The sequence below is a fragment of the Typopeltis vanoorti genome, chromosome 21 (assembly GCF_054136105.1).
Source record: "Typopeltis vanoorti isolate ZY-2024b chromosome 21, IOZ_Tvanoo_1.0, whole genome shotgun sequence".
Lineage (NCBI taxonomy): Eukaryota > Metazoa > Arthropoda > Arachnida > Uropygi > Thelyphonidae > Typopeltis > Typopeltis vanoorti.
The window spans coordinates 51,996,879-52,017,440 of record NC_143569.1 but is presented as its reverse complement, the minus strand read 5'-3'; the positions used below and the strand labels follow the sequence as shown (position 1 = coordinate 52,017,440).

Sequence of the window (20,562 nt, the reverse complement as noted above, 5' to 3'; positions counted from 1 at the left end):
GGTGTAAGTGCAAAACAGCGATACCAACAATTATGGCTTGTGGGATTCGAAAACACACTTTTTTTTTTTTTTTGGATAATTCTGGGTCATTTGAGGATGAGGATGGGCATGGATACGACTAGACATTCGTGAGATCTCTCTCTCTCTGCCTGTATTATTCTCTGATTTTCTCTTCTTTCATATTGTGCTTCTTCCCTGTTCGTTGTAACCCCTTTATTTCACTTAATCTCTCTCTCTCTCTCTCTCTCTCTCTCTCTATCTATCTATCTATCTATCGTCACCAAAAAGATGAACGCACATCATTTTCAACTAATTATTTTCTGCGGCAAGAAGACTGAAAAGAAAGACAAATGAATGACAGAGAAAGACACCTCTCAAAGCAGATTACTCCGATTCATTACGGTACTTATTTTCGTTTTAGACTACAAAAAATAAAAATTTAAAAAAAATAAATAAATAAAAATTACAAACCAAATCAAATGTTACGCATTAAATACGACTAATGAATTCCCAATCCGGTCTTGTGTAGCTTAGGGAATACTCAACTACACTTCCCACGGCGATCACCTAAATGGCCCCTGGAAAGCGATAGCTGCCTTGCATCAACGTTAATACAATCGCATTAATAGCAGCGAACAAAACGGTAATAAAGTGGACCACTGAATTTCCAACAATTAATTCGCACTCCCGCTAGCGAAGAACAGCAAATGATTTCTATAATGGTCTTTTCACGGAGCCGTGTTTTGCATCGCGAGGCAGTGAATTGATTGCATTGTTACTTGAGATTGTGTTAATCTTAGCCATTACTGTCATTCAAAGCCATTCGGAATTAAAGTTTCCGGGTGTCAGAAAGTAAATACGCGTGATATTTCATAGATAGGTCGCTTTTCCTGCACGTAAAACACAAAAGCAGCTATTTAATCGGCAACATTACGCCTAGCAATCATTATTTCGTATCGTCTGACTGCTCAGAGGAAGAAAAAAAAATTGTAATAATAACCATTTAAACAAAAAAAAAGAGCATTCGGTTAAATTTGCCAAGAATTAAAAAACAACAATTGTTCAGCACGCGCAACTGTTTTCAACTAGTATATTTCAGACTACAGCATTGTTTCCATTCTTGTGGATTCACGAGCTTTATTGATTCAAGCCTCGTGTGAAATATACAAGAGAAAAAAAAAATATATACATAAACTCTTATTTTGTGCCAATTACACGAATTGTTTCAACTATCACAAATTCTTTGGCCACATGTAAAATAGAAGCGAGCAAATGGAATATTCGGAGCATGCACTATAACAACGAATTGTCACATAACTCCGAGTCATTTGCCCGTAATCAAACTGCCAGGTCGTAAATGTTTCGCAGATCATCAGCAGTCCATTCCATTATTAAAGCACGCGATAAACAGCTTAGAGATTCCAAACCACTCTCTCCAGGAAGTTGGAAAAGGGCCTTCGAAAAGTATTAAAGAAGCCTCATTTACAACCAGCTTGCATCCTAATGGCCAATTATTCATTGCGCTACAAAATGGAATTTTTATACGAAGTTCCTGGGGAAGGTAAATAATGGCTGCGGGCACAGTCCAAAGATGAATGCGGATCGAAATAGAACTACTTTACTTATCATCTCGTGAAGTTGATAAGTATTTTCCTTTAGGGGAAAATATTTTATCAGAGAGGGGAGGAGAATTTTTAGAAAATCCCTTGATGAGATTATCTATTATACAAAGGGCATAGTTCGCTATATTATTTCATGTACAGTCTCCAAGAAACTCTGTTTACTTATCTGCAAGTCATCTACCAGGCCAGTAGACTTGACTAATTCGGTGGAGCGCCGTTGACTTTTGGTTGGTTACTATGGCAACCGTTTCTTTCGATGCCTGCAGTGTTTGATCTTTTTCCTTCCATTTTTGATTTTTTTTTTGTAGTGAAAATGCTTCCAGTTATGAAAACAAAATTTGTGGACATCGCCTTTAAGTGATAGAAATAATTCAAATGCCACGATAGTGGTATTTTGATAACAGCACGTGATACGTACTATACGCCTTGGTATCTGCAGTATCAATGTCTGGTAATAACAGATTAAAAATGCTCCACTTAAATCCACTGAGATATTATATTATACAGTCACTAGTGGAAAATATTAGACATTCTCCATGATAAGTGGAATCGAACAGAAAGGCGACTAACAATGTGTGGGGCAGGCGGTAGATGTTTGCGTTCAAGTGCGTTTGATAATGAGAAAAGATAGTGGGATAAGTTACTTTTAATGAGAGCGATCAGTCTGACAGTTTTTCTGCTAGGATAATAACTCGGATTTAACAAGAATAAAATGATAAATCAGAAAATATGAAGTCAACATCAGCACGTGACCGAAACAGCTCATCGATACGAAATGTGCATCAAGGATTGAGAGGAGCGTCGAGTCCAACAGACTTGCTGCAATCAGTCAAACGACGTACGGTACAACCAGAAAGGAACTAAATAAAAGGAAGGGTTTCTTTTATTTCTTTTATTTTATTTTTTTGATGTGATCGCAGTGTGAATCGGACGCTGTCCCGAAAGGGGGGGTAGAGGAAGTGGGAAAGTAAGAGCAGACAACTATTGAGGGTAGTACAGAGCTGTGGTAGTGGGCAAAGAAATATCAGGAAAAGATAACCGAGGATCAGGGAAAGGTCATATAATGCGATGCATTTCGGTTCCCTTATTTTATGCAGATATTAGCACAATATAATACACTACTATATACGATATAACACAATACGAAGTCGTAGCTCCATCATACTTGGTCACAAAAATACAAGTTGATAGTGTAGTAATGGTATGACACGTTTTTCAATGACACTCTTTAGACTCAATGATACCAACAGAGCAAGGATGAATAGGCTTCCTCTAATTAATCTTGGATGGATCCACCTTAACATCGTCTCAAACAAGTGCACCCATTCATGTGGATTATTTACTGTACATAATGGGGGACAGACTTCCAATAGGATAACTTGCCAAAGAAACATGTGTCAATCAGGAATATGATACTGGCTTTATAAATTTCCCAATGAGTCAGTGAAGCTCAATCTCTTCCTCCTCCTCCCCCACCCATCCCCCAAAGAATTACTCTGGGATGTGGTAGAACGAGATATTCGTGGGAAAAGACCTCCTCTAGCAAATCTAATGGATACGCAGGAATTCAACAAGATAGCCTAGGGTACGATACCTGGGGGGGAATTTCCGGAACTTCATGGTCGATGCCCGAGCGTATCAAGATTGGCGGTCGAACACTATTACGTAGATATTGCTAATAAACCACCCATCGTTGTATATCAAACGCTAAATAAAATCTGTGTATATAATTCACTGTTTTTTGTTTTTTTATAGGATTAAACAGCTATTCATCATCATACATGAGATGTGACACTGAGGGAAAAGGGGCGCTAAAAATCTGAAAAATAAATTTATTTAATTAACATATTTTAATAATTTGTTTATTATTAAAAGAATACTGACATTTATTACTCCGAAAGTTCATATAAGACCGAGGAAATTAGACTCTCCATTTAAAACTAGAAATATTCAAGCTACACCTTTTAGATATGAATATAAGCTAAGAATATTAGTTTTGAATGAAGTAATTTTTTTGAGGATCTAATCCGTTCATATCTTCAGATTAGATCAATGCAAGTTAAAATTAACGGTTCTACATCGTCCCAGCGCCATATCTTTGCTGGAGTGCCGCAGGGATCTCCACTGGCTCCATTGCTGTTTTCTGTATACATGTCAGACATCCCACACAATCCGATGACTTCCATTTTAGCACTGTATGCGGACGATACGGCAATACTAACCAGATCTCTCAAACCCCACTTCGTTACCAGAAAGCTTCAAGAAAATCTTCTAAAGCTGGAGGGTTGGTTCTCCAAGTGGAGATTGGAAGTCAACCCCCTGAAAACCTCAGCGGTTCTCTTCTCAAAAAGGCCAATGTCTCCTGCTGGAGATGTGTTACTATTCAATACTAAAATTCCCTGGCAGAAAGAAACAAATTACCTGGGTGTGATTCTCGACAAAAAGCTATCTTTCAACCAACATATCAAGTCTGCATGTGCAAAATCATCTAAAGCCATAGCTCAGATCTACCCGCTAATTAATAGAAATAGCAAACTCAGCAACAGAATCAAATTGCAGCTATACCAGATGACGATTCGTCCTATAATCACCTATGCCTCTCCAGCCTGGAGCCACACCTCTAATACTAACATTATTAAGATACAGCGAGTGCAGAACAAGTGCTTGAGAATGATTTTGAACGCCCCGTGGTATGTTAGAAACAGCCAACTCCACAGAGACACAAATATTCCCTATATTCTCTCTTATCTACAATCCTTAGCTTCCAAATTTTTTCTAAAGACGTCCACACATCCCAACGATTTGGTTCAACAAGCTGCAGCATACGAGCCAACGGACATATTAAAATATAGAAGACCAAAAACTATATTAGCCTCCTATAGCGATACATAATCTCCATGCCCATTCAGGGCGAGCAAACTGCTCGTAAATTTTACCCTCACTGTAACCACGACAGATAGCGGGGAATATGAAAAGCATTTTGCTTCACCCTTAAAGAATAAATGTCAATTGTCAATTTTTTTTTAGGCACTATCGCTAATGAAAGGGAAAGCTGATTGTCTGTGGCATATTCTTAACGATCTTATCACTTTTTTATTAATAAAGTACTGTTTTTAGGGGCCCATTTTGAAATGATTAAATATGGAGTAAAGAAACTGATGGGGTTCGCAACTGCTTTTTGACTTATGTATACGATCAACAAAAACCCAAGTTCCCAATTATTTCTAATTTTATTTAAATTAGGTTTTTATGTATGAGATAGTTTGAAAGTAGCACTTTTCGACTTGACGATTTAACGAACAAAAATCCCTGATGCCAAACACAAACAGCACTGACAGATTCGATATCATCGACGGTGCCAACTCTGACAATCCTACATTAGAATTTATTCAAACCGAGTTTTATGACACTTCGGACCTTATCTGCCTCGAATACAATCTTAGTATTTTTCAACTACAGAACGAGAGCAAATACTTGAACACTAACGCCGTCTGGTGGAAGATCTGACGTAACACTGTTGAAGCAATTTTCTAGTGCATCTCTGGACTGTTGTTATTTTGCTCCGCCCTCTTCTGCACAGAGCACCCTTACATCACGAGCGCGTTATCAAAACGCCCACGGAAAGACAGAATAGATTAGGTGTCCTTTCCCCCATCAACCTTCCTCCCCCTCCCACGCTTTCCATTCTCTACGCACTGCTATTACGGAGACAGATCTATTTAAAAACAGAAACACAGATGACAAATGACACTCCGAACGAACACGTCCCTTTCAGGTACCCCCCCCCCCGCATCATCCCTCTCCTTCCTTTTCCGTAGCTCCATCGCCAAGCTACCACAGGAGAGATCGGCAGTTGTATTTCATCAATAGTTCCTTTCCAACACAAACAACGCCGTCTCGCATTGTTCGGGATTCTTCCCCCGAGGACAAGAACCTCCTTCTAATCGGTGCAGCGAGGATTTATCTTCTGCAAATCACAAAAATAAATAACAGAGCCAATATTGCAGTTAACACAACGCATCATTTGGAACGGCCCATTATCCTTGCGTAAAACTTGACGAGAGAAAATTCAATCCCCCCCTCCCCCTTCCTTTTCGCTGCCTATTACAGCTGTGTTTACGGGGATTTCATTGAGTCACTGTGAAAACTGAGGCTGACATCATCTGCTTTAAGGCATTTAAGAGCGTCTTGTCTTGAGAAAATATGAAACGCATCAACGCAACTCACTGGAGAACTTCCAAGAATGTTGAAACACCGGCAGTAGCTCGGCTAGATTGATTTACTTCCGTTTTTCAGAACTGCTGTTGATTCGCCATAAAAAATTCTGAACGGTATGGAAATGATGGGTTTGGTTTACGGCCGCCAGATGGCGCATTCAAAAACTGGATTAGGATTATTACACATATCCCTATAAGGAACTATATTAGAATGAGACCTTGCATATAAAATACTGATCCGTTATATTTGGAGTATAATCGGCGGGCTCCGGGAAGAAACAAGAATATAAAGTATACTCCATAAACGGAATATACTTTTTTTTTTATGTTGATATGGGAAAGTCACGATTCCTTCTAAGTTACAAGACTTTTCAATCATCATTATGAATATAATTTAAATAAATGAATTCGATGAGCTGGTTAGACGAGCGGATACCTGCTCTCTGCCTAACTGGTTATGGTTCGAATTCCACCTTCGGAATCAATGTCATTAGGTGGCAGATAATTTTCATTGCCCAGTGTGTGAGACCACCACCCTGTTTATTGGAGGCTTGGAATGGCTCGAGAAAGTTCCATCTTTCGTCTCTACTGCAGGGTTTCCGAACTACCTTCAGCTTACACATGGTGATAATATACAATCGATTTCCAGAGTTCGTAGGTGAGATTCACATTTTAAAACGACAGCAATCTGTGAAGGTGTTCTTTGAAAATTTTGTGTGAATTAACTTTATATAACAAAAGATTAACATGATAACTTTTCAAAAAGCAATCTCTTGCGCAGCTATTCAATTAACTTAACAAGTACTGTCGAATAAACAAACTCCTTACCATGCTCATCATCATCATCATTTTATTCATGTATGAATATGGAAATATACACAGAAATATTCATATAACAACCCATGGACATAAAGTTTATTAAATTAAAATGAACCAAGTTATTCTGTAATGTGCCAACTGGTAAATGCCGGATAGTTCAAGAGCTCATCTTTTTCTTGGTCTTCCTCTGTGTCAAATAGAGGGGTGGATGTCTAAGTTGGTGTCCCAACCACCTCGGCGGACTGCTTAAGTGGGTTTGACCTGATACATAATCAAAAAAAAATCAGCTAACGTCTTTTTATTCCCGTATACGGGAGTAGGCGAGGCCATTTGGCCCTATCTAACTTTTGGAGACTGAGTGGGCAGTTCAATCTCCACTGGTGCCAATCAGAGATAAATGGCCCAAGGCTATCATTAGTTAAGCGGTACGCAGTGAAGAGAGACGGCTCAAATGTGCCGCCATCTCGTGGTCCCTAACCCTAACACAATATATTTAATGTTTGAAATAATGTGGGTTCTACGGTCGATTTTCTTGAGTTTATGGGACGAAAAACCCGAGTTTCCAGGAGGAAAAACCCGCTTGCCCGTGCCAGAGATCGACTAACTCGGGATCCGGTCGAAAAAAGGCTTAGAAAAATTTCCTCTAGTCGCCGACTAGACTCGAAACCAAGTCTTCCTTCATGCGGCCAAGCGCCGTGGTGTGCAAACGCCACATCCACTGAGCTACACAGACTTCTCTGATACATAATCAAGGGAAATAAAAATATATATATATCTTGCTCCTTCTAGCAACCTTATGAGGCAGTGGATATGTTCAACATACAAAAGTACAATAAATTTATCAATAGTCGCTAATTAAGACTTTTGGAAGCGAGATACTGTTGCCATGGCAACAATTTACACATCTATGCTATAAGCTTTTGCAATCGTACAACAATAAAGAGCTGGTTGTTTATAAATAGATCGTTACTTACAAACCATAAAGTAATACGATCAGCTGTGGTGTGCATATTATTACTCAGATCACATGAATTAAGCTTTGAATAGATAACAGACGTCAATGAGTGTATAAGAAACTCGATCTCCTTTACGCAATGAGTTGGCCAGCTTTACCTTCATCTATAGAGCTTTGAATATCTTCTTTTTCCTTCTCTAAGCGAAGGTATTCAAAATCACTACAAATGGTGTCGTTTTCCACCCTCTTGACAAATTTCTTGAGACATGAAAAATGCATTAGCATAAATGGATAGAGACGAGGAAACGTGTGGGTACTTCGGGGACTAAGAAAGTCAAGAGCTTTCCATCACTTGGTAAATATTGTACCTTTCTACTGTTTTTTTACAAGAAACGGCACACGATAGTTCGCCATCGTGGTCTCTACCAATAAGCCTACCAACGGTAGTCAACTGACCTTTCTCGATGACCTTTGATAATCGCTTAAAAAAAAAAAAAAACGATTTCGTTGAACACTTGATTTAACACTAATTAACTGATGGTCCCATGTCCAACACATTCCAGTTTTAAAAGGAACCAACGAAATAACCGATAAAAATAATTAAAAAGCTCGTCATGCACCTCCATTCGACCATGCAGCTGTAAAATTCGCCGGCGAAAATTTATGAAGTCATAAAAGGATGCACATCCTTGAGGCGGTGCAACTGAATGGCGACTGTTCCTTCTACATCCACTCTCGTCTTCCACCCCATTTTCCCCCTTCCTGAACTGAAAGTAATAAAAAATTAAATCTGACATTTTTAATAGCATTTTCCGGTGAATCGGTTTTGCTCTTGGTACTCCACGTTGTCAAGGTAACGGCTGGAAAAGCTCAGTTGGAATTATGCATCAGTGCAAGATGACGAAGAAAAAAAAAATTATCCATTTGTCCGTTTAATTAGCAATACGTTTAGTGTCCTGGGAGCGAGGTTATGTCGTTGGTCGATGACGAAATGCCTATAAATATTCTCCGAAGGGCGTACGGAGTACGGAAAGCCGAAGGGACAAGCAAAATCGCAAAACAAGCAGTAATTATGACTCTTGTCTATAGGACTAACAAAGAGACATGAAAAGGGATGTTCGAGGCAACATCCAAAAGGCACACCAGTTAATATCGGAGGTAAGACATTGCTGTAATAAAAGTGAACATTAAGGGATCTCTTTCCCCCCCCCACCACCACACACAAACTCCCCTACGTCGGTAGGTGAACTACGAGTCAACGACCAAGGAGAATGGAGCGGCCTTACTTATATTAACAGTAACGAGATTTTAGAGATGCGATCTCGTGGTGTTGCAGGATCGATAGGCACGTGTTGCAAGGGAAACGTTCCTGGCAGTGCGGGCGCAAGACTAACGATAGAAAGAGAAAGAGGATTAGATGATATAGAATATGCTAAAAAAAATTAAGACATTCCTTTGGAGAAACCCACCCCCCCCCAAAAAAAAAAAAAAAAAAATTATAGGCAGAAATACAATACGATTCTAAATGTTAAAGGTTAGTTCAAATGAAACTACGTTAGAATAGAAGCTGTGGTGGCTTAGAATCAATAAAATAGAAATTCAAACCGTTAGGGTTTCAAAATTAAAGCTGCTTGCGTTGGATGACTGTATAGAACCATGAAGCGATGATGGAACTCTCCGGATACCCCTTTTACCATCAAGTGATTCTGCAGAGAAGTTCGCTACACGGTCAGTAATACAACTAGAACTTGCAAAACGACTATAGCAGGGGGTCGCAAAGTAGCGGGCCGAATACGGCCCACTAAGGCTTCGTATCCGGCCCGCGACCTTAATGATTTCTTTTCTGAAAATCAATGTTTCCAACATCCTGCGGGGATTAAAACAGAAAAAAATTCGAACTTCTAAATGTTTTATGACAGCTTTAAACAACAGTAAAACTTATTACTATAATTCTTTGTACCATGTTTCTATCATCAAATGTTAGCAACACTGAATGGAAGTTACTTGTCACGCAGCCATTATTTAATACTGAAAATGTTGGCGAAGAATTACAAATGGCAGTAATTGAACTCCAGTGCAACACTGAACTAAAAAATAAATATAACGAAGTTGGCATCCAAATTTTTATAAATACTCGGCAGTAAATATCCCAAATATAAAATTTGTTGTGCAAAAATGTTGTCAATCTATGGAAGCACCTACGTATGTGAGCAAAGTTCCGCTCACGGATAAAAGATTCGAGATTAAATGCAATACTTCATATTGCAACACGAAACGAAAAAGCAGAATCAAATTAAAAAAAGGACTCGTAGATAAAAATCTTTATTTTTGTAAGTCAAAATTATGTACTTAAATAATTTACTTGAAGTATGAATAAAATGTAATTGAACTTATATTTTCTGAACTTGTTATATTTTTAAATTTTAAAAATAAAAATGGTTATAAATTTAAAATTTATAACCATTTTTAACTGTTTACGTAAGTCGTAAAGGCCCGTCAACAAAAGGGCTTTTGTTAGGGCCTTTCTTTTTTTTATTTTATGTTTTGTTTCACAGAATAATAGTGAATACGGTCAGCGTCTGATATACATCTAATTGGCTGGCCCTTTGCTGCGTTTGAGTTTGAGACCCCTGGACCCTAACCACTGGGCCTGGTTGGCTCAGTGGTTAGGGTGTCTGCTCTCCAACCAACAGGCTGCCGGTTTGAATCCTCCTCCTGCAGTGGGCATGGATGGATGTGATTCTTTTTAGGTAATTTTATCGCCCACCCTACTAGCTGGTTGCTTGAAAAAATCCATGTTTGGTCTCCAGACAGGTAAAAAACCGAATAAAAATTCATAAAAAGAGAAAAACTATAACAAGAAAAATGATAATTCTCTGTCAAGACGAAATATATACAATTAATACAAACAATAGTTTCATCAATAGCTGCTAATGAAAACTTTTAGCGCGAGCTTTCCGATGGCATGAGAACAGTCCTTAGGGTACTGATCGCAGAAATATACACAAGCAATAACAAAATAACCAGTCTGCTTATTTTGTTATTACTAAAAAGTCCATTGTTTCAGTCAAGCAATCAAAGGAAAAATTCTTGATACAAAAACAGTTTAAAAAAAAAAAAACACAATTGTTATAATTACGTTGAAGCGTCGAAAATTGCAGCTACTTTTTAACAAGTTAAACATCACGCAGAAATATTTATTATTATATTTAAAAAAAAAAGAAGTTAATCTTTAAGTTTATTACAGGGATCGTCTATCATCCCAAGCAAATCGCTATTTCCGACCAATGAGTGTGGATAAAGAACGTAAATTTACTGCTTAAGCCCACTCGACGAGCCACCACTTCCTTACGCCCTGTTTAAACCGGAAGGGGCAAGGCGACGGCTCCCATATCGACCCTCATTAGCGTCAAATACTTGGGCAGGAGACAAGCATGAGGTAACGGTTCGAGCAATTACCATAGACATAAATAATTCATGACGCGTCCTGATACGACCTAATGCCTCACGCGCAGTAGGTCACTCCCGGGTAGTCTCTTGATCCACACTCATTGTGCGAGTCGAGGACTGGGCATGCTCACTGAAAATCGTCTACTAATTGCTATAATAATAATGATTCACCCCCGATTACAAGGTATAAACCAGAATGATGGACAGAAAGTGTTAGGAACGCCAACTATGATACCACCTCGTATATATTCATTTGCATAATTAATTAAAGGTTACATGGTGATAAAAAGCAACCCCCCCCTCGAGATTCCAAGGTTTGAAACCTTTGAAAACAACAAAATGAAAGGCATTGTTAAGAACTACTTTATAAACCAATCACGGATGTTGGTGCTGCCCTCTGCAGGAAGTGCAACGCAGAATGAAAGATTTCGAGTAGTCAATTACCTGAATGATATCGACAGGACACGAACGATTTTTATGGTGACTTAAAACTTTTTTTTTTTTTTTTGTAGCATCTAAGAAGTTTTGTGAACGTTTCTTTCCACAGTAGGGATAGTTGCAGACGCTACAGGAGCCCACAAAGGCGGTCCCCGTTCTTATCACTTGTGACATCCAATTACTGGTGCACAAAGGGAAAAAATGGAGACTCCTTTTGTGCTGGGCATATTACTCCCGCGTCTCACTGGCCCCTACTCCGAACGGGAGATGCGGCAATTTAAAGACGGCTTTGTGAAGTTTCCCTTCATTCCTTACCCCCCAATTTTACCTTGGCGGGTAAGCGGACTGCACCAGTTAATTGTGCATGACAGCTGCTCTTCAAGCCATCTGCACCATAAAATCCAGCCCAGAGCTCCCAACTCACGGATATTGATAGTGGATATCTTTTTTTTTTTTGTCCCTGTCGATAGACAGGGGGCACGTGCCTTACAGCTTCACTGAAGGCAGGCAGTACGTTAAAAGCATGTGTTTCTGATAGTTCTGAGACGTACCTTTGCAAAGAACGGTCAACTGAGCACAATTCTGAGCACAAAATTTTGTTCATTTTTCAACACTGTTTAAGGGTTTTTTTTTTTTTTTCATATAACCTTTATTTCATTAGTCAAGTGAATGATTTTATAAAATGGTATGAAATAAATTCATTTTTATTAATTTATTTTATACGAAGGGTAAACTTCTTAAAGAGCTTCGCGTGAGAATAAAAAAATAGGATAGGGAAAGAATAGGACTCGATTCATACCTGAGCGCTCAGCACTGAAGATCTGATGTTGATATTGTTCCACAAGTTGGCAGACTCAACACAATATAACATGCTGAAAATAAAACAAGAAATGAATAGATAAATAAAATTTAAAATTACTTACCCATCGCTGTCTTGGGCATTCACATTGATGCGTTTTCCTGTTCCAAGCAATTCTGAAAGAAGTAAAAAAAACAGCATAAGAATGCTTAATTCCATCACAGTTAATAGATGAGTATGACATTTTTAGATGTATTGCAACTATGGGATTTTACGTTACTAAGGCAACTACATATCACGTGTAAAAATAATAATACTGCCATAAATACAACTAAATCGTCTTACTATTAGCTGTCAGAACCAGATTAGTAAATTAATTACAAAAACAGACTGTTGGCAGTTTTGTTCATTGTAGTAAGATCAATGTTTCCATTCTATTCACGTACAGTAATGCTGGATTTTCCATTCGAATTGGGATTAGGAAATCTTATATTAAACAATCAAATCCTTGATAATTACTGTTTGGGATCGATTTTTTATGAGGATGTAGATAGACGGACAAAGTGATCCTAATAGGTGACTGCGTATAGAAAAAAGTATCTAAAAACATACTTAAATTACGCAATCACTTTTTTTTTTTTTGTTTTAGAACAGCTTGATAATCCAAGATGTTCCCTTAGCTCGGCTATCATCTGCAAAAATAATAATAATAAAAAAATTGCGAGTGGAACTTAATAAAGATGCATTTGTATGGACACATGTGCTTCTTTAGTTGCCAGTATTTCTCCTTTGCCGATAATGAATCCTAATTAGCATAATTTACTGTTATTAACAAGGACACGCACACACTTGACATCCAATTCCCGATATAAAAAAAAAGTCTAGAGAGAGTATTAACCCCTACCTATCTCGGACTGGGTATAACAAGTAATCCATTATAACAAAAACTAATTAACGCAGCCTTTCCACTGTTAATCAGATTATTCATTTAAAAATACCTTTAGACGCCATCTAGCGAGACATTTTGGAGACAGCATTTTTTGTGATGAATTCATGTAAGTGAAAGTAGGAAATATAATCCTCACAAGATTTGAATAAATACCCTTAATTTAATTTTAAAAAGTTCATTATTCACCCCCCCCCCCCAATGCATCTTACATAAGCGAGCAGAGATGTTTTTGAAGAAGAAAGAGCGAAGAGTACAAAGTTGAACCTTTCTTAAAAATGAACCGAAGACCTTCTCTTCTTTCTCTCCTCCCACCCTCCGTTACTTCTCAATCCCATCCCTCAACCGTTCTTATTTCTCTTTTTCCCTGAGCAGACGTCTTCTTCCACACTGGTCTTACGAGATTAGTTGACGACAAATCAGCCCCGCGCCAAAAAAAAAAAAAAAAAAAAGCCCTCTTTTTTTTTTTTTTTATCCAGTGTTTTCCTGCACGAATCTTACCAATCAATAGTGACGCTGTAAATTCGCGCAGACGTCTCCTTTTATCGCTGACACACGTGCAATCAATGAAAGAACGGAGGGAGACAACACAGACCTGCGGTAGATGCCGGGAAAACTCTGAACAGTGGCTAATTATGGAGAAGTGCCACTAATCGATGACGCAATAATAGGTGTACAAGGACAGGGACAATGCAGACGCAGACAAGCTACTGTCCTTGCGATTCCTGTAAAACCAAGTCAATGGGGGAAACGCTGAAAGGGAATGAAAACCAGCACGAAAAATCCCGAGATATGCCATGCATCCACTATGAACTCCGATTAAATTGACCAAAAAAAGGACCAATTTTGTTTCCTTTATATTTAATTAACGCATCTCTTTATTATCGCAAGAAAAATCAATAATCCATTCTATTCCCCCTTTTCCGTTTTGCAAATACGGACTCTTTTTTTTTTTTTCCCACATAAATTCAAGCAAGAAACTACCACTAAGCTATACAGAGAAGCAAGCGAGAAGTGGCTTCCCTGCATAACACATAAGCTATGCTGAGAAGACTTCAGGCAGTCAAAGGGGAAACACGTTATCTTTTATGAAGTAATGCGGTATCAGACCGCTGCGGCGCTGCTTACCATACGTAGGCGTTTAGTAAACATGCAAATAGAATCTCATGTGGAGAATAGTAAGAACTTGCAGCTCCCTAGCTTTAGAAAAGATAAAGCTAAGAGAGAAAATGGACTACGAGATTGCAGGGGAGAATTGATATCCTGAAAAATATCGTCAGGAAAAACGACAAGAATTGCAATGTTTATGTAAGGATAGTCATGCCAGAGTGTTATTATTGTGGTAAACCATCTTTAAGAAATTATTCAGATACAGGAAGTGTTAATAAAAGTGATCGTTTGAATTCCAGATACCAGTAGAAGAAGCAAACAGTTCTGGAATCGCGTTTATATCTTAGGAATATGTAACGCGGGCGAAACATTCTATGCCATACAGCTCGTGCTAATGGTTTTAATTAGCAGCTATTGGATAAAGTTTTATCGGCTTTTATTGCATATTTTAATATGGAAATTGCGATAAACTTGGAATTTAGGAAGATAAGATGTTTCCCTTTAATACATGCAATCTATTGGAATTATCCAAGGCAAAATACACGAGGCCAATAAACAACGCGTACTGACTGTGTGTGTGTTCTCTACGTTGTTGGTTGTTTTGAAAGGAGATAAAATAGCTTTTTTTCTGAAAGGGAAATCTCTTCACTTCGAGATTGGATAACTCGGTTGTTTCACCCCCCCCCCTCCCTCCGGAGTGAAATAACCGCCCTGATTATTGGAGGCTCTGAAGTAGTTTGAAAATTTTCCATGTTTGGTATCAAAGACAGGATTTCTGAATTTTCTAAAATAATTTTTAAAAAAAATTAAAGCCCATGTAAAACTAACAAAAATAGAAAAAATCCTTAGCCCACCTACGGTACTAATATACTACAGCTTTACAACCTTTCGTAGGTGAGAGTCCATAAATAATTTCAAAAAAACTTCGTTTTTGAATTTTTAATTCTGATCATTCATTCACCTCTTATCTTTTGAGCGTTAACATACTTAATAAATTTACTTAAATACGAAAGTACTTAAACTTGACAGTAAATCATTACAGTCAACTCCATCACCAAAACTGCAAACACAGAATCTTATCCCTTAAGAAAAGAGCTATTAATAATAAAAAAAGGTGTACTTCATAAACTCACGAGATTGGAAATTTTGCTAATGAAAATACAATAATTTTTAAGAAATATATTTTTAATATGCAACTTTTTTTAGAAATAGCTAATTTAATTTTTTTGTCATTTTTTTTCAAAATCTTACAATCATTAATTGTGACGTCATTTTGCGCCACATAACTATAATACTTTTCATCTTCCCCGTTATCTGTAGAGGACAGTGTAAGGATAAGGTGTTATTGAGCTATTAAAGCTCTGATCATGACAGGAGGGTAATAACAGCAATAGCCGAGCCTCAATTAGAACTTCATTGGCTACAGCATTGCCATCCATTACCCTCTCAGGGTTACATCCATCCAACCTCCCCTTCTTTTGTTCTAAAAAGAATGGGCGATGGGCTGAGTCCTTGACTCTTTATCCCGTCATCTGAATGAAGAGAATCTGTGTGGATGGGGTATTATTGAGCTAAAAGCTCTAGTCATGGCTGGGTAACGGCATTAGCCGAGCCTCAGTTAAAACTTCATTGGCTACAGCATTGCCATCCGCTACCCTGGAAGTCCTAAAAGGGACTGGGTGATCTTCTAACTCTTCTTTTGTCCTGATCAGGACTGGCTTAAAGGGGCGAAGCAAAAATGCTTTTCATCTTCCCCATTTCTTCCCCATTATCTGTAGAGGACAGTGTAGAGATAAGGTGTTATTGAGCTATTAAAGCTCTGATCATGGCAAGAGGGTAAGAGCAATAGTCGAGCCTCTGTTAGAACATCATTGGCTACAGCATTGCTATCCATTACCCTCCATGGGTATTAATCACCGCATCTCACGGTCGATTCCCTCCTGAACCTCCCCTTCTTTTGTTTAATTACATACATATATTAATATTTATATAATAAATAATGGTGTATTTGCAAATCTTGTTAGAAAACTTATAAATCTGGGACTTTACATAGAATTTTTGAAAATTTTAATTTAAATATAATTTTCTTTAATATTCTATAACAGAATATATAATTATAATGCAACATTGCACACAGTATGATTTTAAACCTGTTCATTCTTAAACGTCGATTAGAGTGCCCTCTAACTGGCGTAACAGGAATTAGGCTGTTAACATTTCGATATCGAAAAATGGGGAATAGTCTCCCTAAACATAAATAAATAAATACATAAATAGAGAGTGTCTCCCTCTGGTGAGGTAATCGAGAAATCCTGTCAAGAAGCAGGCGTGTTGTTCCAGCTCCCAATACTCAACTCCGTCCGTAAGCGTGGAACGACGTCCTTTCCCAGCACACGAGATATTAGACGTAATTGCTGTGTGGGTGGATGTGCCCGTGCGTGGGGAAGAGAGGCGTAGTAGTTGCAAGTATGCGGGTTTCTTTGCCACCGCTGTCTGTGTTTGCTGATGTTGTGTGCCACACATCATTACAAGGAAAAGGTTCCAGAGAGAATAGATGGGGAAAGAAAAAAAAAAAAAAAAGAAAGAAAGTTTTTCCATCGCTTTACTGGAAACGAGATTATTGAATGCGTTTTTCATGATCCTGGCATTCTGCAGCTGCGCGAGAAAGAGGAAAAAAAAATCCTTTTGCTCGTTGGAGTGATCGTGGCTGTTGAGCTAGACTGGCTTTGCAAAAGAATAAAAGAAAAAAAAAAAAGAAACACAAACATTTACATTGTTGGAAAGATGTGCGCGTGCAACAAAGAAATGTACACCTCGTGGAACGCATATGACTAATAATTTCGTGATCTGATAGCACGTGGCATGAACAAAATATTTCATGGTGTATATTTGGTGTATATTTCATTCTAAAAAAAAAAAAAAAAAATTAAATCATTCATTGGCCAAATAAAGTATTTTCAAGCACTAAATTTATTGGCGTCTGCTTCACTTTGCACTTCATTGGTACATAAACAAGCCGTTGTCATTTTTTTAAACGTTTCATGCAAGATATACAGATATATACCAAAACTGGCAGTGCCCATAAGTAGCTGCACGTGTCACTTACATTCCCATAACTTACGGAACCGAACTGCTCAGTAACGCCTTAACCGCGTCGATCTGTCACGACTTTCTGACATCCACACTACAAACATCTTTGGCGATAACTTCGCTAGGCGACACCATTTTATCGCCCGACTTGCTTTATCTATTAATGACGTCACTCCGGGTGTGGACGTAAGGTGGGAAGTGACGTGGGGGGGGGAGCGCAACGAAAGAATAGCGTTTTCTCTTTAAGAAGTTGAAGTTCTTATCTCAACCCGTTTCCAGGGAGTCGCCAGTTATCCGACACCTTCAGGAAACCCTAGAAAAGATGCCGGGGAGAAGAAGCAATCACCACCCTTCAATCGGTGACTTGAGGGGAGGAGGAAAAGGACTTATCTCACATCCGTCACCAGATGGCGTACAAAAAGACGTTGGGTAAACTTTGACCTCAGTTTTCTCTGCCCTTATAGTGGATGTTGGCAAGCTGTCTTGATACGATATATGACGTTGATGGCGCCAACTATCAGCATGTTACAAGCCACGGAGTAATTCGTGGGGACAGATAGGAGTAGGAGAGATAAATGGACAGCCGGGATCATTAAAGAGTCAAAATATATACTGAAAACAACAAGATCATAAAACATTGTGGAATAATGAAACTGAAAAGATACTCTAATCAGTAAACCATCAAGAAATGTAATGTAACTGGTTACCATGGTAACAGCATGACGTTTCTAACAATGAGACGACATTGTTAAAAAGTCATTACGAGAAAAATATTGTAAATAGAACTTAGAATGTAGAGAAAACTTCCAGAAAATATTAGTTAAAACAAAAAACATATAGAAATGCAGGAAGATGGGGGGGGGATGACTATTATTTCGTGTGTTGAATTTCATTAAAATCTAGTTCCATTCCGCTATGCCATGTTTTCGATATTTAAAGTTTATTAAATGGAAAATTTGAATATGAAGACAATGTGTTAGTTCATAATGTGGTTTCAGTAAGAATTCTTTATATAAACATGAATCTCTGTCTTCAAATGGTTGTCTTAAGTGCATAGCTTCCTTCGATGATGCTACTGAAGAGAAAGTCAATTAGAATGTAACCATACATATTTGTTGGCTCATTATTTTAACAGCCACACTTCGTAGATAGGATCGCTTCACTAGTTTGTTCACCTTTGATGATTTACGCTTTGATTAATGTTGAGGAGAAAATAACCGGTTTGGGTTGAAGCAAACGCAATTGATGAAATGTCAGCCACGTGATTTGTTCATTCTATGGAGAGAGTGAAAAAAAAAAAAAAAATTGGAATAGGAAACTGAAGTGTGCTTAGTTTACAAAGCAATAAAGTATAGGATCCTAATAAACAAAAGAACCATTGTTCGATGCAATCGAGTCGAAATTTGACCTCTGACCCAGTAACAAATACGCCAACACTGACGGCTATTGTATGCAACCAAGCAGTTCATAAAGGCATTAAGTAGATGCAGACGATCATCCATTGGGTAATGGGTAGTGATTGCAGACGTTTTTTTTTTTTTTTTTTTTTTTTTTTTTTTTTTTTTTGGTCGGGTACTATATTCCTGTTGTTCGCATAGAGAAAAATCCCGAGAAAGTATTGTTCTCTCCACACACACCACTTGAGGTCACGTGATGGGATTATATAGTTTTATAAACGTGCTGCAGGTGGCAGCATGTCAGAACAAAGAAAGCCCAAAGGCTTGTTGTTAACAAGGTCAACAACGGTTGGGCGAGTCACGTAGAAATTAAAGGGTAACGTACCTAAACAAAGCAAATAAACTAAACAATAATAAAAAAAAAAAAAAAATCCCCCTGCTCAATTATCCGTAACGACAAGTCTATGTAACGACAGGTTGTCAAGCACGTACTACCGGTAGACACTTCTTTAAATCGATTCTCCGTGTGACGTGAAGGACAAAAACAAAACAAACAAAACAAAAACAAAAAAAAAGATTCAAAGTTAAACTGTTGTTTCACATTGAGTGTAAATCCAAGGTCTCGGGTTCAAAACCCTGCCCTATTGCTCCGGTCAACGGGATCTGGTCGTGATTTGGGCAGAAACGTAAAATGAGATAAAAATCTCACGAAAAAAAAAAAAAAAACATACGGTCGAACAATGTAACGCAACCGGCTACCATGGTGATAGCACAACGTTCTCAACAATGGGAAATCACGTTGTTAAAATAGCTACACAATACGTCACGAGCAATATTTATATCATTGTTGATGAGGAGTGCAAGCAAACTAATAAAACCGGTATTATTTAGGTCTAAAAAAGCGATTATTTACTTTGAACACAGATATAAACAAATACCATGATGCCATGCGGTTTTTACTGCTACTTAAAAAAAAAATGACATTATACAGATATGTTTCTCCTGTACAAATCAGTATGCAGTCCACGCATCCTTCAGGTCCTTTACCCCGAATAAAAATTAATGTTGCATACCACCAGAGGCAGAAAAGAAAAATGAATAGGCTTCCTGTACACTACAATTAACAACAGCGTTAATAAATATAGCCTAGTTTTTGCCTCCTCCATCAACGCATCACCCTCCAGGGACAACCTGTGACAAATGGATGCCGACACGAAACCTCGCGCGCACACACACACACACTATCCCTTCTGAAGACAGAAGCGATACTTCCTTGAACAGGAGGTTCATTTCCACGATAATAATTTGAGGTTTGATTACTCAGAATAACCTCGGATGTTTGGCGATACGACAGGTCAATTTCCCCAAGAGAATGTGGAATTTTAATGTCCAAACCAACAGATCGGAATCTGGTTGAGTAAGGATTCTAATGCGATTTGTCCATTGCAAAAATAGCCCGTCAGATGGAGCTAGGAGAAAACAATGCGTTTTTTTAAACAGCAGATGACTTAACTAAAGTGTAAAAACATTAAAAAGACTCCAGTGGTGCCGCCTACAGGACACTTCATGAACTAATAACGATGATGCCATGGCGTCCACCTTGCAGAAGATTTTCGAAACTAAAGTAAATAAAAGGAATATCGAAATAGGGTAATAACAACGCCATCTATTGATCATTTTCAATTTCATCGGACAGATCGAAACCCGAATATTTATGAA

General features: G+C 38.1%; 1 protein-coding gene across 2 annotated transcripts in view; it reads right to left on the bottom strand.

Annotated features, from left to right (window-relative positions):
* Positions 1-20,562, bottom strand: part of LOC150094852 (caskin-2-like) — a 378,559-nt gene that overhangs the window by 255,534 nt on the left and 102,463 nt on the right. The window contains exon 2 of one of the 2 annotated variants that reach the window (XM_090411520.1): positions 12,425-12,476. In XM_090411520.1, coding sequence (XP_090267646.1) covers positions 12,425-12,476 — 52 coding nt within the window. Of the gene's footprint in view, positions 1-471; positions 535-12,424; positions 12,477-20,562 lie in introns of those variants that run through there. The other variant, XM_090411521.1, reaches the window with a different exon arrangement.